Genomic DNA, 23615 nt, shown 5'->3' on the forward strand with positions numbered 1-23615 from the left:
ATTGAATCCCAAATTGTATGTATACACTGTAACTCTGCTCTTAAATCAATATCACGTATGTATAACCTAATTTAACTACAATACTATTAACCTTCAACAGAAAGAACAAATTTTTCAATAAAACGAAATTTAAATTCGTTTACACAAAATTTTATTTTTGAAAGCAATAGTCAGTCTGGCAGATTTTTTAAGATTCAAATATATCAACACCATTCAAGAGAATTATCAAATGATAAGCGATCAAAACGAACAATTGTACATGCTTCCAATAATATGAATCAATATAAACAACGTATATTTTTGTAATTTACTCATTTATACTTTGTATTTAAACATATTTATTATATTTTTAATCATTTTCTAAATAAAGTTATCAATGATCATTTAACATATTATATAACTTTTTAAATTAAAATAACTTAAATTAATACGATTTATTACGACGTCACGTGCGTATATTACGAGTATATGGTATATCATGGTTATAAGTACGAAGAAATACAAACATAACTTATCTTTGTTATTTGAAAGTGGACAGGCGTCAATTTTCGAACCATCAATCTCCGAAGCATCAACCACGTAAATTAAAATCACTTCAGAATTATAATTAATTTATTTCACCTTCTCACATAGAAATAAATTTACTGCAGTTTATCCTCTCGCTGACAACTGAAATTAATAACTAAATAGAGAGAAAACAAAATTTGGAAATTAATTACAACTTTCTCATTGCTAAATCGAAATAGAATCAATATGACCAATTATTCCAAAATACAAACTTTCCAAACCTTTCTGTCCAAAACATTATTTCAACACTTCGAATAAAAAATAATTACAAAAACGAGTAAATTACTCAACTTGTTCCTAATATCGACGCAATCTCAACGGTAAGTCGAGTTTCGTGCAAATTAAAATTATAAACTCTACATCAATTTATCTTCTGCGTAATTAACATATTCTTTGAACCACCTGTTTCGTTCCAATACTCAAACACGCGATTCTCGTTGGAAAATAATACGTCGATTACGCTGTCAGCTGCATGTCACACAGTAAACGACCGTTGACAATTTTCGCGTGTTTCTCGAGCCGGACATTGTGTAAAGCAAAAAACGTTGCAGGTGCGCGCGGGCGAGCCTATAAGTGAGTGTTTCCGCAGTTGAAAGATCTTTCTTTTTAATCGGGAAACTACTCTCTCTCTGGCAATGAACTTGCCTGTATCCCGCTAGTGTATCCGCGGCCACGAAACCGGCCAGTTCGGCCTGCTGATCGTTTCGTTTCTCTACTGGGACTTCAATAGAGTGTAAGTCGTTGGGGGACACACCGGATCCTCAACGCGAAGCCGAATTTTCAACGATGTTCTTCAGGTTCGCTATATTCGTCGGTCTGAGCTCCGTCGTTGCAACCATCATCTACTTGACACCTATACCAGGTTAGTTATATTTCTTTGTGTAATGCAATTTAAACAAAATTGCATTCGAATATATTTTCGAAAAAATGTATTAAAAAATTAATCGAGTATCGATCACATTATCGAGGATTGATAATGTGGGGCGCGACAATATATTTGTCGTACCTGTAAAATGGTATTCTGGAAGAAAACTATTTGGAATTGAAAATAAAGGTGATTTTAAATTGTAAATGGCGTATTAGAAAATACTGCTCTAAATCTTTATAACGTATTTCACGATTTACAGTTAAATCTTATCGAAGTTACATTTACAATTCAAATAGAAGATTAATCTATTCGTTATGCGCCAGGAATTGTATAATAGAATTTCAATTGCTGTATTTTCATGACAGGTTTTAAAACTGGTAATTTTCGAAGAACATATTTTATTTTTATAATGTTCTTTTTTACTGTTTTAATATTTAATATAGTACTGTATTATAATAATACATCATGTACGGGGATAAAGAATTTATTTGAAAAATTAAATTTTTTTTCACGATTAACATCTTTCTTCAGATTCTCTCCCATGTCGACGAATTAGCACGTATCGAAGTACCTTCTTCGCGAAGAATGTACTTCGATACGTGCTAATTCGTCGATACCGGCGAGAGTCCGAAAAAGATCGACGATAACAAAGAGAAGATAAAATGAAGATTTTGTCGAGGTGAATGAACTCAAACTGCGATCGAGCGCTTCTTAGCTATCGCTGCGTGAAGTTATTTGTCGGCAAGAAGTATAATATTAATATGAAAAGTACAACAACCGTTATGCACGCCAGATGCGATTCGACTCGCGTCGCATCATCCTATTCTATAGCTAGACATTGTAACCTGTCTCGTTACCAATGAAAAATAATTTTCAACGCTCATCGAAGCATCTCCGAGCGCATAAAATTGGAATTTATCTCCATATCTGACACATCTTCGAAATTCTCGAGAAAATATAATAACTTTCAAATTGGCTTTTGCTAATCAACAATTTTAAATACTGCCTACAAAAATATGCAAGACACCAATATATTGCGTACGTATCGGTATAATTCTGCACGTACATATCTATACCTACGCGCGCACACGTTTCCCTGCATCATTTCTGAAAGTCTTCTAAAATTAATCGACCTCTCCTATTCCCTCTTTGTAAAAAATCTGGATTAATGTGCGGATAAATAAAAATCAATGAGCCGGCAATTTTCATCGTGTGTCGGGACGTAAATACAACGTGGGATTAGTAAACTCGTGACGAGAAAGCGAGAAAGCGCGCCTCATTGTGCCTCTTCGTTTACAGACCAGTGTCATCCTCGCTTTCTTCCGCTTTTGACACCGGTCCCGCAGCCGCCGTCACTTCCACGATTAATTGTTACAGCTCGGACCACCTTCCTTCTTCAACATATCATCATCTTCTCTTCTCAGTACACGTGAAATCACCAATCCTATAACGCTTCGCTTTCACCCTCGAGCAACGATATCGATCATCTAAACGATATTCAACGATCTACACACGTACACCTGTATCTTCATCGTGGATGACTCGTTTATTCGCATGCACACTGGAAAGATCATAGTTTAGGAGTTTTAATCGATTTTTCGACTCGCGATGTCGAGCAATCAGTCAGGTTGTTTCCTAGTTCAATAGTCGGAGGATCGTGCGATCATCGTCTTCGATGACAATCGAGATCTTTCCGCGGGGAGTGACCGTAAAGGAAACCTGTCCTAGCTACACCGAGGATAGTAATTCGCGAGAAATTACGCAATTCGGAGTAAAAGAAAGTGCACATTTTTGCGTCCGAGACGTTTCCCTTAGAACCGCTTTTACGACGTCAAACTAGCAACCTGGTCGATCACGATCGCGGGCAAAGACCGTAAAAGTTGCGTTGAACGTTTCCAACGGACAGAATGGATTCCACGGATACCGAAAGTCGTGACGTTCGTTGAAATCAAAAGTTCCAACGGGTGAGAGAAGCTCGGAGGCCAAACAACAGCCATCCCTCCAGCGTGGAGTGAAAGCGAGAGAATATCGTATTGCGATTGTCTTTGACTCAGGTACGAGCGACTCCATTTTGTCCTAGCTTCTTTTTCTTTTTTTCTTTTCTTTTTCTCTTTTCGTGCAAAGGAAACGCTTTTATATACGGCAGGGATTAATCGAAGAGGCGTCGAAAGATCCACGGTGAAACTTAACTCGCGCAAACAACCCAACCTGCAGTATGCATTTCATCGATCGGCTTTCTAACGTCTTGGAAACGGAATACCTTCGCGACAAGAGAAAAGGAAGTCCTCCGGTATGTCGCCGCGACGCGTTTCCGCCAGCGGTGTCAGCGCCTCGCCGACATTTTTGTCTCGTTAGGAGAAGAAGAACAGCCGGTGGATTAATATAACCTGCGAGAAATTATTGGAATTTTCTCCAGAATTAATGACCGGCGTATGTTTTCAACGCGGGGAAAAGCTGCGTCAGTGTCGGGAGAGAAATCGATGGTCGGAGTCAATTTACTTACGAATTAGAATAAATCTCGAACAAAGATTGCACGTTGTCACGCGAAGACGATGAAAATATTGGTAAATAAATATTTACTTTTAGACACGTCCCGTTTCGAGATGCCTGGTGTAGCACGCGAAAATGTAGGGCACGGAGTAAATTTCCTGAGATAATAAAAGCGTAAAACAATAAAACGAATTTAAAAGGAAATTAACTCGAAAGCGTTTCTAGTTTTTCGCGAAGCGCGTATCGCGAATTTATAAACTCCATCGATCGTAAATATCCTGCACCCAATCGCGCTTCTCGGCACCCCATAGATGGAAAGCGCGATCGCTTATCTTACCCTGTAAGAATCGACGCGATAATTAGTACACGTGTCAATGGGTGAAACAAATCGTCGTAATAGGTAGAAAGTGTCACGACGATGTCTATATCGCAGGAACGGGACTCGTTGTACGAGTAGGCAAAGCAAATAACTCCCTCCGCCATCAGCGAAAGCGAAATCGAAATCTCCTGGGATCCGTTGCGATCTGACGGACGGTTCAGCGAGAGAGGCAAAAACGGGGATAGCTATGGTCATGGAAATCGAGTTAGATACGGAGTTAGATACGGAATTAGAAATAGAGGAACGTACGCAGGTGTAGCCGCTTAGAAACACGAGAAGGGTAATCGAAAGATACGTGTAGAATTATAACTGAACGCAATGACGTATACTTTTCCAATCGCGCAGTGCAGTTAAAGGAGATCGGGTTGAGAATGGACGTAAGTCTGTCTGGGCAAAAACTGATATAGGTCTTCTAATCGTGGCAAGAGGGACAGGGGCAGGTTGCACGAGTAGACACGGGTGTAGTTTCACGTGGACAGGTGGGAAAAAGTTGGAGACATCGCATACTTAGACTCGCTGCGATTTAAAAGACTAAACCGTGGGTATTAATCGGTAATTGGAATTTGGAGGAAGAAAATCTAGGTCACGAATCACTCAGGGAAAGGTAACTCACTTCGAGTGTTAAGAAATGAGTAATTAATTGCTTAATTATTCGAAAGGAGATCCGAAACGCCGGTCTCCGCGAAACAATGGATAGGCAAGAGTAAACGAAAGAAGTAGAAAAGCAAGACGTATAGGCAGACAAAAGGAGAACGAACAAAGAGCCGGGTAGACAGAGATGGAGCAACCGAAACGGAAAAATGGTAAATGAAAGTACGCGTGTAACGCAGTTGGAGAAGAGGTGAACACACACACACAGACGTCGAGGAGTGTTTACCAGTTCCCTTCGGGCGAACTTTCACTCGCCATTTCGCCGTCTCTGACACATATTCGGTGCCGAGATGGTCTCGCTGCCAAATGACCGTGGAGGGGACGAGCGCGAGTCTGCCATCGATATTGTCACTGGAAGCATCGTTGATCATCACGGACGAATCTTAACGGTGGCCAGACAAGAGTGGCTAGAAAAAACGGAAGCTCACGAAATGCAACGACTAAGAGAGGAAGGGAGGGTCAGATAGAGAGGGAAAAAGGTTGCTTCCAGTTCTGGCAATGAAATTTCGGCCAAAACTGCTCTCTGCTCGTCAGTCGTTCACGGGAATCGTGACAGTGCCTTTCCCCCTGTCTCGTTCCGGCATAAGCGTGTTAATTGGTACCTGTGCAGTGAATCTATAAGCATCTCTCACTTTTATCGCGTTTCTCGTCGCTCATGAATCGGTTTCTTCCCTTATCGTCGCTTTTCCGTCATTTTCGTTTCGTATCACTCGAGTCCTCCGTTCCCTCGTCTTCGCCATTCTTCGTTGTCCCTTCGACGCCGGTTGATTTCGAGTTCGTTGGTCGACGGAGTATCGATGAAACTTGCTGAAAACACGGAAATCGTTTCGTTGCGCTGTTACGTCGAGATGGTCGGCGCGTTAATTATGCAACGATGGAAATGCCGGCTCGTAGGGAGCCGGCATTTTGCGCGTTATCCCTAACTTTTCCAAGTTTTGCCCCGTTCGCGGAACGGAGCGGACGTTACGCAAGTTTTAATAGACGCTGCTTACGCGAACTGAATTTTTCGAGACCAGTCTGGTTAATATTCATCGTTACGCTCTTTGCCTAATTAACCACCAACACTGCACGAGATTTAGTTCTCGTAGACTGGAGGATGAACCGAGATGATGTCTTCATTCGGTGTCTCGTGATGTGCAATTTCGTAATTACGACGAAATCGATTAATCTACGTCGGCACGGATGAATATATAACATATAATGAATATATAAATTCTGATTAATATCCCATGATTAATGGTTGCGATCATTACCCCGGTTAATTTTCGAACTGATTAATATCATTTTACCTTTACGTTGTTATCATTTTCTGTATGAGGAGCAAATGATACGGTAATGCGTCTTAGATCGATTTCGATCGATCGATCCCTACTTTCTCCAAAGCAAGGAAGAAAAGAAACCGTAATTTAAGATCTCCTAAAAGCTGTGTATCATGGCGAATCGATAGAAGCTTTTTGTACGTGCTCGACACTCCTGTTCCGGTTTCCGTTCTGTTCGCTAATCACGCGAGCGGATAAATCTCTTCTCTGCTGGATCAGCAGCGGAGCAAAATGATTCGCGATAGAGCGTTAGTCATCTGGAAACTCGAACGGAACGTCAGGTTGCCACGAATTCAAAGGAATTCGATCGCTTTCCTTTCGTACACGGACCGGCGAAGAAAGACCTTCGATGACCGATCTAGAAGCGGCACGAGGTCGCTCGTAAAAAAAGGTAGAAGGAGAAAGGGAAAGGGAGAGAAAGAGGTGGGTTCGAAAATTCGGTCTGCTCAGTTGTTCACGAGAAAGCGTAACAGTGCTCACGAGTTCACGTGCGCCGAGTTAAGGTTTGCTATGGGATCTCGTGTCGTCCTTTCATCGTCCATTTAACCCGTTACTTCTCGACATTGCCGTAATATCTGGAGAGTGTCCTTTTTTTCAAAAAATCATAGAAAAGGAAGAAAGAAAAATGGCTCGTTTGCTTGTTCCCTTTTAGGCGGTTCCTTTCAATGGAATCCGATTGTTTTCTTCCTCCGTGTGGCCATTTTTGGTGAAATTCGATTAGAAGAAAATGGCCGATTGAATCGTTTACGATCTTCGCTAGTACTTTGAACGTTGGAGTATTACTTGTTCATTAGGTGCGTAACAGTTTTTCTTTCTACCTTCCTCGTGCAGTTAGATTTCTTTGTTTATCCAGTGTCTCAATTACACGTTCCTCGAAGCATTTACTTTACGAGTCTCTTCTTCGCTCGTTATCCCAAAGTTTTCTTATTTCTCCTTAATTATGACGCGCATCGTGCTAGTAGCAACGGCGTTTCGCCGTCTCTCGACTCGATTTTAATTAGCACGATTATAACTTCGATAATTATATCGTTATAGAGGTTGAAAAGGAAGAAGTAGCGGAGGACTTCAGCGTGAGACGGGACTCCGTGCTGGACGCGTGATCGAATCACGCCATGAGGATATATTATGCGAAGATTATACAAATTTTTACCTAATAATAACGACCATGTCTAACCCAGGGAGCAGGGACGCGATTAAATGGCCTTCGTGTATCTCCCAGAGACATTATTCAACTGCTTGTCCCCATGCCCACGATATTTCCGAGGAAAATTCATTAAATTACATCATCTATATTGCCGGGAGGAAAACCGGTTGCTCGCTAGTGTCTCTCGTTCCCTTTTCCCCGTGAGCGAGCCTTTTTCCTTGAAAATGCGAATGCAGATTGTGTCGGGATAATTTGCGAATATCACCCGTAGCTGGAGATAACGTTCCTCTGGGAAACACGTAAATTAGACTTTTCCTGGATTATTTAAATATCTCTAGCGTTTATTAATCGAAATTTTATTAATCGTAAGCTTTTCGTTATATTAAGCGGTAAAATGCGGAAATTCGATGTCGATAACCTGATTACCGAAATGGTAAAAATTATACCAGTTTTCTGAAACCAGTAAAATTATATCAGTTATTATATATCATCCACCAATCATACCTCGTATCCTTCCTCGTGGGGAACAAGGTGAAAAGTACCATTTCAACTTTTCTTCCCGCTTTCCACGTGGAAGGAGAAAATCGTGGAACGAAGTATGAAAGGAAATAGAATAAATACGACGATTTCACAAGAGTGTTTACTTAGCCATGTCCCGAATCAAGAGTCGACAGCTGCTACTTTCATCTTCGTTCGAACGATTATTCCTTTCGCTTCTTTTCTGTACGGCCATTCACTTTCACCCTGCTGACACCAGAATTTCGTTAGGCTTACCGTTATCTCCAGACACACGAGAACTCATCAGACTTGCATAATCCATCAAACTTGCTCCATGATCCTCCTTAACGTCGATCGCTTTTCATTACGTGTCATCCTTCGGCCTTTTTTTCTTTTTAATCATTGTGTTTCATACTCCCGATTATAAAAGGAACTCGACTGCGATTCCTCAGAGGTCTGAGCAACTGTGCGTTGCTTTTGAGACTGTCTGAGTTAAATGACCGAGGGAATAATGCAGTCACCTGCTGTTATCGTTGCATAACAATCCGGGTTAGACGATGCGGACCTCGAAGAGTGCAGACCTCACGATGATGCTGGCTACCTACGGCCTACGGTTTCTCGTGGTCGTCTTCACGATCGCGGCCGCGGCCACCTTTTTGCACGTGAACAATTACAGGCCCAGTAAGTTCACCCTTGTCGCGACTTCGTTCACAGAGCGACGTTAAAGAGAATTTTCAAAGAGTAATTCCGTCACGGTGTATTCTCGCAAGATTTCTCGGCCACTTGTTCAGATGGCTTCTGACTTGATATCTGAATGCTCGATAAGTTTGCTACTATACGTACTTAAAATAGATTAGTCTGTCGAATTAATCTCGCACACGGATTTACGTTAATTTTGTGTTGTCCATAGAGCAAATATTCCTCTCCTGCGACAGACCATGTCACCATTTGGACTGGCCCATGATTTGTCGAGTGAAGCTGACTCTAGAAGTGTTCCAGTCCCTCAGCAAGTAAGAGAATTTTCTTCCAACGTTCCTCCCATCTCGTCATTCCTAACCGCTTTCCGTAATGAGCTTCCTTTTCAACGCAGAAATCAACGACAGCACTTTAACTCGCATTTTAAATTCCGAGAACGACCTAATAATTATACATTTACGCAACGCTACCTCGAAACAATAACGTTCATCTGAAATTCAGAGATCATCGTGTTCGAGTGCAAAATAGAACCGCTGTAACGAAAGCAAGGAAGAGAAAAGAAGCTCAGGGAAATTACCTAATTGGTCATTTTAATTTCGACTTAAAAATTTGACTAAAGATGATCTTATATAAGAAATAAATTAGATAAAGCTTCTAATTTTATAAATTAATATCAAAAATATTATTATTCTTGTTTAAAAAATGTACAAAATTTTCCTTGATATTTCAATTTTAATTTAACCATTTGCACTTGGCGAATTTTTCGTTGCAGGAAAATAGTAATTCGAAGACTTTCTGCCATAAGGTCGACGATATTTCTAAAACGGTAAATAAGAGATTATATGCAAATTAAGACGTAGAATTATTTTATTTCGATATTCCACGCATCGTTGGCTAATTGTAAATTTGATATATTAATTAACATCCATCTTTAGAATCTGATTAAATGGTGACTGAGAGGCGCCTCTCGAGTGCAAAGGGTTAATAGAATATTCCAATTAAATTAAAGAATTTATTTATATAATTTAAATTTAAAATATCAGATTTCCAATATAAAAATATTTCTTATGAAGTTATAAATATTAAATTACGGTGTACACAGGTGTAACATAGGCGTGTGTAAACACACTGTTCACTAACAAACGGAATACCTTGTCGTCGTAATACATCATTTCATTGCGTTATGGCAGGAGCGTACTATACGACCAATTATGTCAGCAGCGTAACCAGGATCGCATTTAGTCACCGTTCCTATCGGAATCACCGGCCGAGTTACATGTAGCAACGCTTATGCAATTTCTCGATTATCGAAACGCGGAAGGCTCAACTGCATGACGCGCAATATGATCGCTCATTCACGCTTCGAGCCTAATTCCTGTAATTTATGCCAGCTGCTTTTCATTATTTCCAATCTCTGCGTAGATCGTGCGGCGACTGCCCACGAAACGAGACGGCCTGCTCGACCGATCACTGCGTCTCGGCGGATGGACAGAGACGAGGAATCCTGACAGCGAATCGCCGGTTACCTGGCCCGACCATACAGGTACTTCTTAGAGAGCTTGTCACGGATACAGAAACGGAATTTCAGATGAACATGGCGTAATTGCGATGTACCGTTCATTCGTGAGAGGAGAGATGCGAGGGGTTTCAAACGAGAAAGATGGAAGAGCGAAGTTTCGAGTCGCGGAGGTCGAAGCAAAGGATAGCTGGGTCGCGAGAAGTCGGAATGGATGCTGTAGACGTCCGAGTAGAGGATTTGAGACTCGCGAAGGTCGCGACACGAAAGTTTGAATTAAGGATGTAGGAATGGAGAACACTGGAGTCATAGGAATCGAAATAGTGGGCTTCTGTGTTGCACGTTAAAGTAGAAATTCATATCGAGAACACTGATCCTATAAAATTCGAAACGGAGTAATAATTTTGAAATTCCGAAAATGAAGCCCATATTTAATATTTCCATTTTGATCTCTAAACTTTCGATTTTTATGCTTTAACTTTCACAGCTTAATATTCATTTATGTCGAACTTGCCTGTATCGTTCGTAAATAAATTCATTATCCTTAATTAAACTTTATGTAACATGATATCCAAGTGGATAATTGATGTATTAATGTGCTCTAATTATAAGGAATTTGCATGTCATAAAGTAGAGTTTCCACGCGAATGTTCAGACGTTTAGCACTAAACGTACCGGTACTTTACACACACCTATTCTTGCCATAAGGGGACACATGACCCCTCGTGGTACGAAAGGTGTGCAAAGAATAATTCTCGGTAAAAAAATAAATTAAGAGAAAAACGGAAAGCGAGGAATTAAATAATCAGATAATAAAAAGTCAGATGAGCGACAAAAATAACAATGAACGTACGATTTATGGAGTAAATTTTGGGGTCATTTGACACCGCTTGGTACGTTGTGTTAATCGCCACTGTCGTTGGTGCTTCTTTCTCCATCGAGCTTTCAGAAAACTCTCGAGAACCAGTTCTAGACACCAAATAACACGTGTCCGAGTAATTCTAACGTTTTCAAACAGGTTTCGTTTGTTTTTCAGGTTTGCGAAAACGACATCTTGGTAGTGGACGTGATTAATCGGCTTCCGGGCAAAGCGGTCGCGGTGCATTGGCGTGGTCAATCTCAGGTTGAGACGCCGTATATGGACGGGGCTCCTTTGGTCACGCAATGTCCAGTACCGAGCTACACGACTTTTCAATACAAATTCCGTGCCTCCGCGGCTGGAACTCATTTGTGGCATGCTCACGCTGGTAACATCAACCGATCACGTTCGAGTTTTAATAATAGATCGTCTAAGAAACGACATTTCGTCTATTCGAAAAATTTCTCCCGCTTCTTTTCTCCTTTTTATCTCATCTCGTCCTACTTTTACTATCGCAATCGAACTGGTTTAAAGGATAGATTTGTCGCGTGTTATACATCGGGCATTCTCGTAAATACCACAATTAAAGATTCGAATTAACCGATGCGTGCCATTTTCCAATTGCGAAATCTCGTTTCTAGTTAGACGTACTCGAGACAGGTTCTGTGATAACCGAGTCGTTTTGCTTTTAATTTCGAGTTACGTGTAAAGCATGAACACGTCGAATTAAATTTCCATAATGGACAGGAGCTGACGTGACTAATGGTGTTTTCGGCGCATTGGTCGTGAAACAAGCGGATATCAGAGACCCTCATCGCAATCTGTACGACATGGACGACCCGAATCACGTGGTCCTGGTGAGTCAATGGCAACATTCGGCCGAAATCGCGTTCACGGAGGGACGCGTGAAGCCAGCGATCCTTTTGGTGAACGGCAAAGGACGCCAGCCGAACGGACCCAACGTCCCTTTGACGAGTTTCACCGTTGTCCCTGGACGCCGTCACAGATTCCGCGTTGCGAACGCTGGCGGTGCTGGATCCTGTCCAATAACGATCTCCGTCGATGCACATCCTCTTCTTCTGATTGCCCTAGATGGCCAGCCAGTGGAACCGCGACAAGTTACATCGATTACTTTAGCCAAAGGTACGCATTAGCCCGTGCACACGATGCGATATACACTGGAGAAATGCCGAGTATCGCAGGTCTTATTGGCAAACTCTCGGAGAGTATGTGGTCTGCGCGGGAAAACGAGTTCATTTCTTGCCGTTCTACCAGCTAGATTTTATTTCTGACATTTTACCCGACTAAGATTACGCGCCAAGATAAGTCCATTTTTCCTGTAACTTCCTAATCGGAAAATGAAAAGAAAACACCCCGACGTGGTTGAACAGACATCGTGCGAATACCGGTATCTGCAAATGTTAAACGCTCGAAAAATATTTCGCCTATGCTGATCTAAAACCTGCTAAGCGACTAGGTGAGAAGTACTTTCACCAATCCTTCATCCCGATAACAGCTTATCGTAACTAGATAATATTCGAGCATTGTTAATTACATCGCAGGCGAGAGAGCGGATTTCATCCTAAAAGCGAACAAGCAGATCGCCTCCTATTGGATGAACGTGCACACGTCGAAGGAATGCGGGCCGAATGCCATAAACGGCGCTGCGATTTTGAATTACAAAGGAAGTTCGTCGAAGGATCCGCTGCCGGCGACGGAAGTCTCAGATCAATCGGAAGTGGAGGAAGGTCGGATCGCTATGACGACTAACCCTGCGGATAAATGCGAGAATCCCGAGAGCCTGTGCGCGACGGAAGTGCAGGCTGTGCGAAAGATGCCGGCGGTTCTAGGCAAGCCGAGAACCGACGTCACCATTCGTTTGCCTATTAATTACAAGCTGCAAACGAACGATATCATAGGTAAGCGATGATTAGACGATGCACAGCGCAACTCCTTTCACTTCTAAAAGTCTGTACTTACGATTTTTCTCTCTCTCCTCTCTCCTTCCCGACCAAATTGCAAATTGTTGGCGAGCAGGTTTACGTAACTTCACTTACGGCGCAGAACAAACAAAGTGAAAACCGATACGCGAACAGAGCCGACATGCCAAACGACGAAGGGTCGAGGACATGACAGGCTGATCAACGACGCCGAAGAAAACGGAAGTCGTCAATCGTGATGCTCTAACTCCAGACTGTTTATCAACGCGAACGTTGAAATTATTTAACGAACGTTCTCGGTGTCTGACCTTGTCTATCTTCTTCCGCTTCTAATAACTGCCAAAGTCACACGAGGTTGCGAAGGAAAGCGTCTCGAAGATTGACACCTTGAAGACTAACTGAAACGGTGTGCTTGTGCATTCAGTGTTTGAACGACGCTGAATGTCAGTCTTATTCGTACTGTAGGAATTTACCGAATCGTTCGGGAGAAATTGGCAGATTGGACACGAAAAGTACGAAAGCTGACTCTGACTCTACTCGTAACTGTAACTCTAACTATGACGATCGCTCTGACTAGGACTATCACTATGACTGTCCTCTAACTATACCTGTCCCTGTGTCTTCCTGAACGGGCCCTTTTAAAGCCCGTCCAGAAGACAAGCGTCTCCTTGAAGGAGAGGAAACTCCCTCTACTCCAAGGTCAAGGGTGGAGAAGGCTCCTCCCTCCGAGTTAGCCCCTCCGAAGGGTGACCTTCGGTTTATGCCGGGGAAAGCCGGGGTTGCGCGAGGCCACCTCAAGTGGCCTGGCCCCGACCTCCTATGGCCCCATATAGCAACCAGATACCAACGGGTCCCCTAGACCTGAGTTCTAGGCGAGGACAGTCTACCCTAATAAACGAGCGTCTCTCGTTTACCATTCCTACAGTACATTTTTATCGAATCTCGTCCTAACGATCCTTCTGCGCCGTGGTTAGATCGGTATCGTATTCTTTCTTGTACTTATTCTTATACTTACACTCCCGGCTCTCACACCGAAATCTTCAGCAGCTGTGCATCCTTCGTTCGAGTGTAAACTCGAGCACGCGATCCAAACACTCTTTCTTCGCACCCCTGACACACTCCAGGTCAAGTACTCTTTATCCCCGCGTTTAGTGACGTGGCCCAAACACTACTTGCTAGCTTCACAGAAATTCTGGTTAAAGAATTCTGTCCTAACGATATTTCTTCTCTTATCTTTTTGACGATGTCGCGTACAATGAATCTATCGACTTTGATGTTAACGATTATACGATGATCGTAAACGATTTCGTCGTTCGTTTTCAGGAAACGGTGGAGCGGAGATGAGAGTTCTGAACGTGAACAACGCCACATTCACGTACCCTTCGTCACCGTTGTTGACACAGGGCGTCGACGTTCCCGAGGAAACTTTGTGCTCTTCCACCCCCGACGAGGACGAAGCTCGATCCGAGAACAACGAAACTGCGTCACTGACGTCGCGACGCTGTCGTCGCAGTGACGTCACCGCGTCGGACACTTGCGAGTGCGTTCATGTGAGGTATATACCGCTCGGAGCAACAGTCGAGATCATTCTCCTCGATCAAGGTAACGAACATTGCTTCGGTATGTAGGATTGTTAGGTGGCAGCAAAACCACGGTGATAGATAATAAATATGATCTATCGTGAACTAACTCATTCTAGGCTTACGACTTTCACACTATCTCTCAAAGAACTGTCACGTTTCACGCCCTTGCACCCTTATTTAACACGTTGACTGCGGTGCCGATTTTGCTATACTTTCCGCTCAAGTATACTGAAGAGTATGAATAGATTACTTTGTTTCACTTTATCGTTTGGACTGTGAGAATGGTGCAGTCAATGCACAAACATACAAATCATAAATTGAAGATAATGGGATGGGGTATGCTGGAAAGGCCAAAAGGCTATCACCAAGAGACGATCAGTTAGAAAAAGCCGCGGAAGTGTAAAGATTTACTTCAGCAGAGGGAATTTAGTTTTTACAATATATTGTTACAAATTGCGTGTGTAATTCTTATTCTACAAGTTCGATCGCTGGATTGGCAAAAATTTCCAATGGAAAACGTCTCTGAATAGATTTCCTCTACTAAAAGGTTGACAGCTCTATCTGAACTTCGGTGGAAAACGTCCCTTTTATAGTCAACAACCGATTGTTATTTTATCCGAACATTCTGGAAGGTGCTGGATTGTTCTACCCTGAAGTTACGATCCGCTCTACTTGGTCGAATACCGGGTGAATATGAAAATCTCGTAACAATATTAATTGTCATTAATAATTTAACCCTCGACACTGCCGGTCTCACGCACCGATGTCGACCAAACGAAAAGTTTGCTGTCAGTCCCTAGAATCCACGCGGTCCAAACGAAAAGTCTACTGTCAGTCCCCAGGAACTGACCCCGCTTGAACGGAAAGTTCACTGTCCTAAGGGCCTGACGTAGCACTCAACGTGTTCACTCTGAACGCTCGAGCCCAACCCAGGACCACTGTTTGTTATCCTCTATTTTCGAGGAACGGCCCAGCGTTCTCATTCACTCTACAGTCGTACCTACACAAAAGGTACTGTCACAGATGGTGACATTATGTCCTAATCACGCTCACCATTCCCACAGATTTCCAGTTTTCAATCGGATAATTACTTCACCGACTTGGAATAATTAACAATTAGAAGTAAACGAAGTTACGAAATAAATATTGCATAGTCCGTGTAACACGAGTTATCGTGGAACAGGCTAAATGCTGAAAACGTGAAAGAAGTTGCTTTATTCAAATTTGATCGTGAAACGGAGAAAATGATTTTACGCGATCTAGATTAGAGCGTAATATTTAAAACGCGATCCAGTGAAACCTTTCTCCATTTATTCCTTCCTCCTTTTTTCTCTAACTTTCCCCTCTTGCAATACCACAGAATAGCGCGCGAGAGTAACGTAATTATCTCGAAGATGAAAAGGGAACGGTTCGTTAGATCGTGCAAACGGAGTGCCGCGAAATGGAAAAGTGGTACAACAGTCCCGTATTCTTGCGCCATTTTCCATAGCTCGTTTACAGACACTCGAGATTCATCGTCTCGTTTCTCATTTGATTCATCGGGGATCTCAGCAGGCGCTGTATCGCAATGAATCGCTCGTAGCCATTAAGGAACGATTAGTCGATCCATCGCCGTGACAGATTGAACCGCGAAAGGAAAAACGAAACTCGCGTTTTCTTGTCGGAACGGTTTATAGAACGACTTATCACGGTGGTTGCCGATTAGTAGATCGACGTCTTTGACCGTCTTCTGGAAGATACCTCATGTGTGTGCTGTCGTGGGGCTTCGAACGCGATGAAACGAAACGAAAAATTAGATTTCCAATTACTGCCACGCCGAGTATATCGGTGCCTCATGGTTGATGGCATTTCCGGCCTCTGATGACCGATATCGCGGCGGAATGCGAGATTTCACGATTAATAACAATTTGGATGAATTCCTTTTCGTTGATACGACTTGAAATTATTATTCGATAATTACCTTACTTCGATGTGCGTTCGTGTTATTATCATTTCATTCGTACAGTTAATTATTAGTAGTAATTATCAATGATGCCGAAGGAACATGGATTGAATAAGGGGAAGATCATTTTTGTAAATGAAAGTTTCTTTTTATTTTATTATTATTATTATTAATTCATGTTTTATTCTTATTTTATTATTATTTTTATTATTAATTTACTTTTTATTTTTATTTTATTTTTACGTTTATTTTTTCCCTAATGAATTTTGCATTCCGAAGTCTTGTGGGCGTGTTCGCGTGGTCACTGCTGAACAATTATCATCGTTGATCATTCCGATGTAGACAGCTAGTCTCTATTCAAATATTTTACTATATTTATGAAAAGGTTGATATATATATATATATATATGAAAATATACGTAGAAATACGTAGAAAGGATCGGATGAAATGAACCGGAGAAATTCGCTGGAGCGTAGCCTTGAGTTAAGAACCTTGAGGCTAGTAATATTGATCGCAACTTTGCTCCAACTCCGACAATTGTTTCTGACGGAAAGTTAAAACTCAGTTTCTTCGTTTAACAATGTCCTCCTCGGTAATGAATTTCTTTCAGAATTCACGTTTACTATCTTGCTGCTTTTCTTTAGAAATTCCGGGGAAGTTACAGTAGTACCTAGAACTTAAATCTTGTTTAAAAATATTTCAATTTCGAAGGTCGAAAAATTTTCCGGGAACTTCGAGGAATCATTTCTTAAGCGTACGTGGGTTCTTAGGTTCCATACGTGATTCGAGTTTTCCGAGAGCAACGTGACTTATCGTTATCCTTCCAGATCGACCTATATTCCCAATTCACTGAAAAAAGGAATCTTCCAGAGGGTGAAATGTTACGTTAGATTAGTTATGCGAGGGTCCCCCTCACGGGGTATCGATGATGGTGTAGTAGGCTTCTTGGGTCAGTTTGGTCTTAACTCTTGTGGTTCCTACTGATGGTGTGGTGTTCCTATGGTGCTAGCCTCTTGGTATCCCTTTGTCGCTGTGCTATGATATGGTAGCAGGTAGAAGGGACCAAAGGAAAAGGAAGGGATGAGTGTTTCATCCTGGGCCTGCTAGTGGACTCGTCAGTAAGGCCAATCCAATTCCATTTAACATAGGTTTAATGCGCCAGAAACTACATACAGTAATAAACATATAAAGAAGAACCAAAACGTACAGAAGGGTTACAAATGAAAACTTAGACTATGAGTCTATGAGTCTATGAGTTCCAGCATGAAGCACTCGCGATCTAAAATCGAACTTAATCTACCGTGCTTATAGAATAATATAAACCTAAGAACTATCTTATATTAAAATGCCTGTTTGCCTATGTATAGAAAGGCACGAAAATTATACAGCTTTTGGTTTTAAGTGGCTAAAGTGCAGGAATGCATTCTAGCAGGTCCTGCCCTAGACGGGGATACTTAGGTGGCATAGGAATTTTTGTTTAAGTGAGGTCGAGGATTCACCGATCATGAGAACTTTCTGGCAAGTCCTCGAATCTCTTTTAAGTAGTGTGGGGTGGTGAGCAGCGAAGGACTCTATCTGGGAATAATAAACAGCGACATCGGCTTCGACTTACAATTAGGCGTTTAGGACGATGCCTGGAGTGCATGCAAACGGATGAGATATTTATGACTGGGTCGAGTGATTGAGAGAGAAAGCCTGTGTATGAAAAGAGAGAGTTTTGACTTTAAGTAAGGGTGCAAGGGCGCGGGCGAGGCAGATTGTGTGAATAAAGGATCTTGTGTCTGAGAGTTAGAATTGAGAGGAACTTAGTGTAATATGTTAATTAAATAAACCCGTTTTATTATTAAAAAGGAGTTGTTGTTTATTAGATGCGCAGATTGCGGTCTGCATAAGGTTAACCCCTTGGCTACTGTGGGCGCCTATGGGCGCTTAGAAATTTTGCATTTGTAACATGGAGAGCGCCTATAGGCGGTCGGCGTAGTTTAGCTCTTTGACACGGAGGGCGCTTGTTTTCACAAAAATGGCGCACATCGTAACTCAATTCCTGCCGTATGGTACGGCTGTTGCGTATCAAAATCTACCGTAATCAAGGGGTTAATCTAGCTAGAGATCCTACAGTAGGAGTCCATCTATTACAGAGAGTGAGAATAGTGGTCGCTACAGTTATAAAACTTTCTTTTTACTGCCCTTTAGTACCATTTGTTTCTTCCATGTTTCTCGAATATACTCTTTTCGTATCATCATTTGATAGTTGTTTCTTATTTCACAAGGTGGCCTGGATGATCTGGTGTACCACCTTCACGGATACACCTTCTACATAGTGGGAGCCCGGAAGTTTGGACGCAGTGTCTCTCTGCAAGAGCTGAAAAGCCTGGATGACAAGGGTCAACTGTTTTCTCGCAATCTCGACTGCACAGTGGCAAAAGATACCGTAGTCGTGCCCAAATTCGGTGCCGTTGCCCTTAGGTTTAAAGCGGATAATCCAGGTAATACATCGACAAATGAAATATTTTATTTTCGCAATTTCTCTGCCGCTTACGAGGAAATATTTCTCATTTGTTGCCGTAAATCTCGAACATTGTAACATCTTTCATTCGCTTGTAAACGATTCTTATTCTTAATACAAATATTCTACGATGAAAATTAGTACATCGTGTTTACAGATACGCTCCTGTTTCGCAATTTTGATTTGAATTTTGAATTATTCATAAATCCTCAGACATCGTGTCATTAAATTTCCCAGGTTACTGGATGTTGCGGGACGAACACGCCGTTGATTGGACACGCGGCTTGGATGTGATCCTTCGAGTCGGAGAATCGAACGACATGGTACCCGCTCCTGAAGATTTCCCCAAGTGTGGATCCTTCGTTGGGCCGGACTACTTCCTTATATAGACTGCTAGTTCCCTTAAGATTCATATACGCCGTGTATATAGTTGTAAATAAATGCGAACAGACTGAAAGTATACACGTCTTGGCCAAGATTTTGTATTTCATTCGCTTTTCTCTCTTACGATTAGTGCAAAGTTATTCAGAGGAACGTTTTCTTATTATCTATTTATCAGGATTCTTTTTGTAAAATGTAGGAAGCTTGGAGAATTTTTGTATCTCTCTCTCTTATTCATTTATCTCGCACGAACATTAGTGAATAAAGCCATTGTTCTAAATTCGTTCGCAGAAATTTATTCGTCTCCTTATTCGCTGATTCTGTCTTTCACGAAAATTTGCATCCCTGCTCGAAACCAAGCTCTAGCCAAAAGTCCCTGCCCCTTCTGCAATTCTTTTTCTGTCTTCTTCTGCAATCGCGCTTTTCGTCCTCGAAGCTTTATTCGATGACATTACATCGTCACCCACTGTCCCGCTGCCTTCCATCGAAACCTCGATCAAGAAGCTCTGCCTGGGGAGAGGAGAGGGACAAGATAACAGAAGATCGACAACGCGGTTCATTTCGGCGTCAACGTCACGTTCCTGATATCGAGGACTCTAACCATCGTGACGGCGAGCTCGACACTGGCGTGAATAAATAGCCAAGGACCAGGCTGATGCACAGCCTCCACCGTGATGTCCTGTTTGACCGCCATCGATTCGCAGATCGTCACGTTGCTGTCTATGCCGCACGAGATCCTCTTCCTCCAGCACAAGGTTTTCCGAGAGTATGCCAAGATAGCCGTTGGTCCGGACTTCATCCACACCCTGCCTTCATTTCTTATCCTGACCTCGATGGCGCTCGTTCTGTGGAGGAATCCACCGTCTTGCAACGTAGTGACTCAAACTGCGGCCTCGACGATACTGTACAAAGCTCTGCAGGTATTCCAGTAGCATAAGGCGCGTGAATTTTGCGATAGTTCGTTCGAGATAATACCACCCGTGTTTACGTTCGAAGCTGATGATCAGCTGGGCCGTCGTCATCGCAGCTCTGTGGTTTTGGCTGATGGTTCAGAGGCTGATCTACTGCTGCGTCTGGATGTCCTGGAGTTACGTGAGTAGAATCTTTGCGTCACACGTTTAACCCTTTGCGGACGGAGAGCTTTTGATTAAACCGCTGCCGCGATGCTCATTCAAAACTACTTATTTCTGCTTAAACGCGATTTTCGTTCATAGCGACACTGGCAATAAGTCCATCCACTTAACTTGGGACGTTTTAAGGCCGCAACAGCGGGCGCATATATGTGTTTCTGGGCCATAGCAACGCGTTTACGTGGGACACGTTTATGAGTCCCTTGACCCTATCAGTTGTACGGGGGTCCACCCCCACGTTTGTTGAAATCGGTCGGTCACAGGTATCCGCGTGCGGTGGTAGTGCCAGAAGGGATGAAAAGAAAAAAGGAAGGGATGCATTTCGTCCCGGGCTTGCTAGTGGACTTATCAATAAAGGCTATTTAGTAGGCCTTGCCTTAGACTAGGATACTATTCGAAGGTCGGGAAGTTATATATATAGGAAGCGAAGAAAGTCCTCGAGGATGAGAATGATGGTCGCTACAGTTGCTTTCGCCGAACGCATATACGAATTCCTCAGCCAAATTGATGGTTTCCACCGCTTATAAGCGGCGCTCGTCCGCAAAGGGTTAATTCTCTCCTCTTACCAGTTTTTAATCGCGAGAGGTTTACCCGGTCCACAGGAAACCGAATATCGTGACGTGTCTTACCAATGGTGGCAACAAGTTTGGTCCTCCTATTATCCGCCGCCATTGCAACCACCTGTGATGTCAGCCGGGTTTATCAGCTGGTTGATCTCGATGTCGGTCGCCACGACGGTACTAGGCTGCGCGGTTTCTTCGAACAGGGTATGGAACTTTACCACGGAATCTCTGACCGCCTCAAGAAATGCACTAGTGACGCTCAAGTGTCACGCAAACTCGTATTTCAAGAGGTTATTATGTCATACAGTTTCCGTAAACGACACCCTTTTACTTCAACCGATTCGTATCGTCCGAAATTAAATAAAAATTCCATGTATCCTCGAGCGTAGACTCGTAAAGTACGTGCTGCAACCGTATTGGCGAGAAGAGGAGCCTTTAACGGCCGATAAAAGGAACACCGTGTCGATAAACGACAGCGAGGCCAGTTCCATCTGCGACGAGTGCCGATCGGAGATCTCGAGCGATATGGTCAACGAGCCCCGAAGAGACGTGCTTCCGATCTCTTACGGCACGAATTGGATGCCGAAACCGAATTTCTCCGGCTACAAGGAGCCTCAAAGGAAGGTGTCCCTGAAGTCGATGCACACGGTGGCCGTGGTGAACGATATCCAGGACTCCGACGACCTGTCACCTAGACAACTGCGCTACAAACGCGGCTGTCACACGGTGATACCCAACAATTCCAGCGACCAGTCGAGCTGATGTCGAGGAAAACGAGAAGCTCCGTTGGTGCGATCGGAGGAGGGACTTAACGGTGTTCTTATACGATCAGATACGGATTTCGATTTCGCTCTGGGACGGAAAATTTAGCCCGGTCATCAGAGTTTCTGGGTCATTGCTACCCGAACGAAAGTCTAGGCAGGGAAATTGATTTTTGTAACGACACGCGACGCTTGGTCGCGTCGGCGACTAATAACACGTAGTTGCGATGGATAACGCAGAATGTTTACGAGCGGATCGCGTGCCGAATAGGATTCGACGAATTCGCGACGCGGATTGGAAAGAAACACGGGTCGAGATTCGGATTTTTATAACGACGTCGCGGGTGACCTAGTTTGACTGATGTATAAATAGGCAGTGGAAAAATTGGATAGATGTTAAGGATCATGGCTAGGCAGAAATTGATAAGTGTAGGCGTCAAGAGCGTTTGAAGGATGCCAGAGGTCGCATATTTTGTAATACAGACGAAGAAATAGTACCACTTGGTATATTACAGGGCGATCAATCCTTTGTCGATGATGTATCATGCTTATCCACCTCTGTCAGAGGGTCGGGGAAAAATTACAAAGTTTCTAGAAACTATGCGAATAATCGTCTCTTTGTTTCCCGCCTACTGTGAGAAGAGACCTATGTAGAATAATATAGGTATAAAATAATGTAGGAGCTATTATGCTGTTTTGTATCGTAAGTATTGTATTGTACCATAAAAATTATATGTCCATGTATTTTTCCACAACCATGGTACTCCTTTTATTCCTGCCTCGTCGTTAGTGATCTTCGAACCAGTCTAACAACCGACCCGCTCAAACCCCTAGCATTCGACCCTGCCTCTAATACTCTAAAACACCCCGGATCCCTTTCGAGCCTAATATAAACCGTTTCCAGCAAAAAATTCCATCCCCTATCTAATATTTCAGACAACCTCGGGCTACCCATCCGTCACGTTCCAACCTCTCGTTTAACGTTTCGATCAAAGAAACGAACACCCCTAAATCCAATACGTTCCTCTCGATTCGCTTTCCACATTTGCATTCCCATTTTTAATCGGAGGCCACGAGAGAGACATAACTCGCGTTTTCCATCTCTTCTCGCGAGCGATCGATTTTACACACATCGATGACATACATCTCGATACAATCTTATCTCGTGGAAATTATTTTTCGGAATTTCGAGATCGGTGAAAAATCGACCGACAGTATCTCCCCTGTGCGATCTCCCATTGGCGACGAGGGAGGACGAGGATGAATCAAGGACACTCGTGATACTCGCGCAAGCATAATTCCAGCGAAACATCGAAGCCGCATCCCGCAGCGTTCTCATCACCCCTTTCGATTATTTATCGAAGCAAAGAGTCCTGCAGACTCAAACCCCAGGACAGCTTCGAGGTTTCTGGAGGGGGTGTTCGCGGCCGCGCATGCGTTCCAAAGGGGGTAACACTCCCCGTCTTATGGCCAAGCATTATTCCGTAACGGCACCCCTCGCAAGGCAGGTCGACACGAGGCAACCGCGCCACGATCTGACATAATAGAACCAGTTTGGAGCCGGAAGTGCGTCGATCGTGTGCCATTTTAATCGTACCAGCAACATCCGTCGAGAACGACACTCGATTTCTCGAATACCTGGACACTCGTGGACTGGCAGATCCAACAGAGCCGGTGGTCCACGACGCTACAGCGTCGGGCGTGAACGGATTGTTTTCCTTCGCAGTCATCGTCTTCGACGCTGGGCCAAGGTCTCCAGCTTTTCAAGCACGTAGATTTACCCTAGGAAGGTGAACCATTCGAAGACACGTTTCGCAGAGA

General features: G+C 43.1%; 2 protein-coding genes across 2 annotated transcripts; both read left to right on the forward strand.

The window, feature by feature from the left end:
- Positions 1 to 8473: 8473 nt before the first annotated feature.
- LOC108552238 (laccase-4) lies at positions 8474 to 19348 on the forward strand. The gene is made up of 9 exons (XM_017906677.1): positions 8474 to 8597; positions 8827 to 8926; positions 10035 to 10155; positions 11165 to 11375; positions 11735 to 12130; positions 12550 to 12906; positions 14251 to 14529; positions 18724 to 18939; positions 19197 to 19348. The coding sequence occupies exons 1-9, from the start codon at positions 8474 to 8476 to the stop codon at positions 19346 to 19348; spliced, it is 1956 nt and encodes a 651-aa protein (XP_017762166.1).
- Positions 19349 to 20014: 666 nt separating this feature from the next.
- LOC108552249 (uncharacterized) lies at positions 20015 to 21795 on the forward strand. Its single transcript, XM_017906688.1, has 4 exons — positions 20015 to 20260; positions 20337 to 20432; positions 21073 to 21323; positions 21423 to 21795. Exons 1-4 carry the CDS (start codon positions 20015 to 20017, stop codon positions 21793 to 21795), a joined length of 966 nt encoding a protein of 321 aa, XP_017762177.1.
- The last annotated feature ends 1820 nt before the right edge of the window (positions 21796 to 23615 follow it).

The sequence above is a fragment of the Eufriesea mexicana genome, unplaced genomic scaffold (genome assembly GCF_001483705.2).
Source record: "Eufriesea mexicana isolate 0111107269 unplaced genomic scaffold, ASM148370v2 scaffold4744748729, whole genome shotgun sequence".
NCBI lineage: Eukaryota > Metazoa > Arthropoda > Insecta > Hymenoptera > Apidae > Eufriesea > Eufriesea mexicana.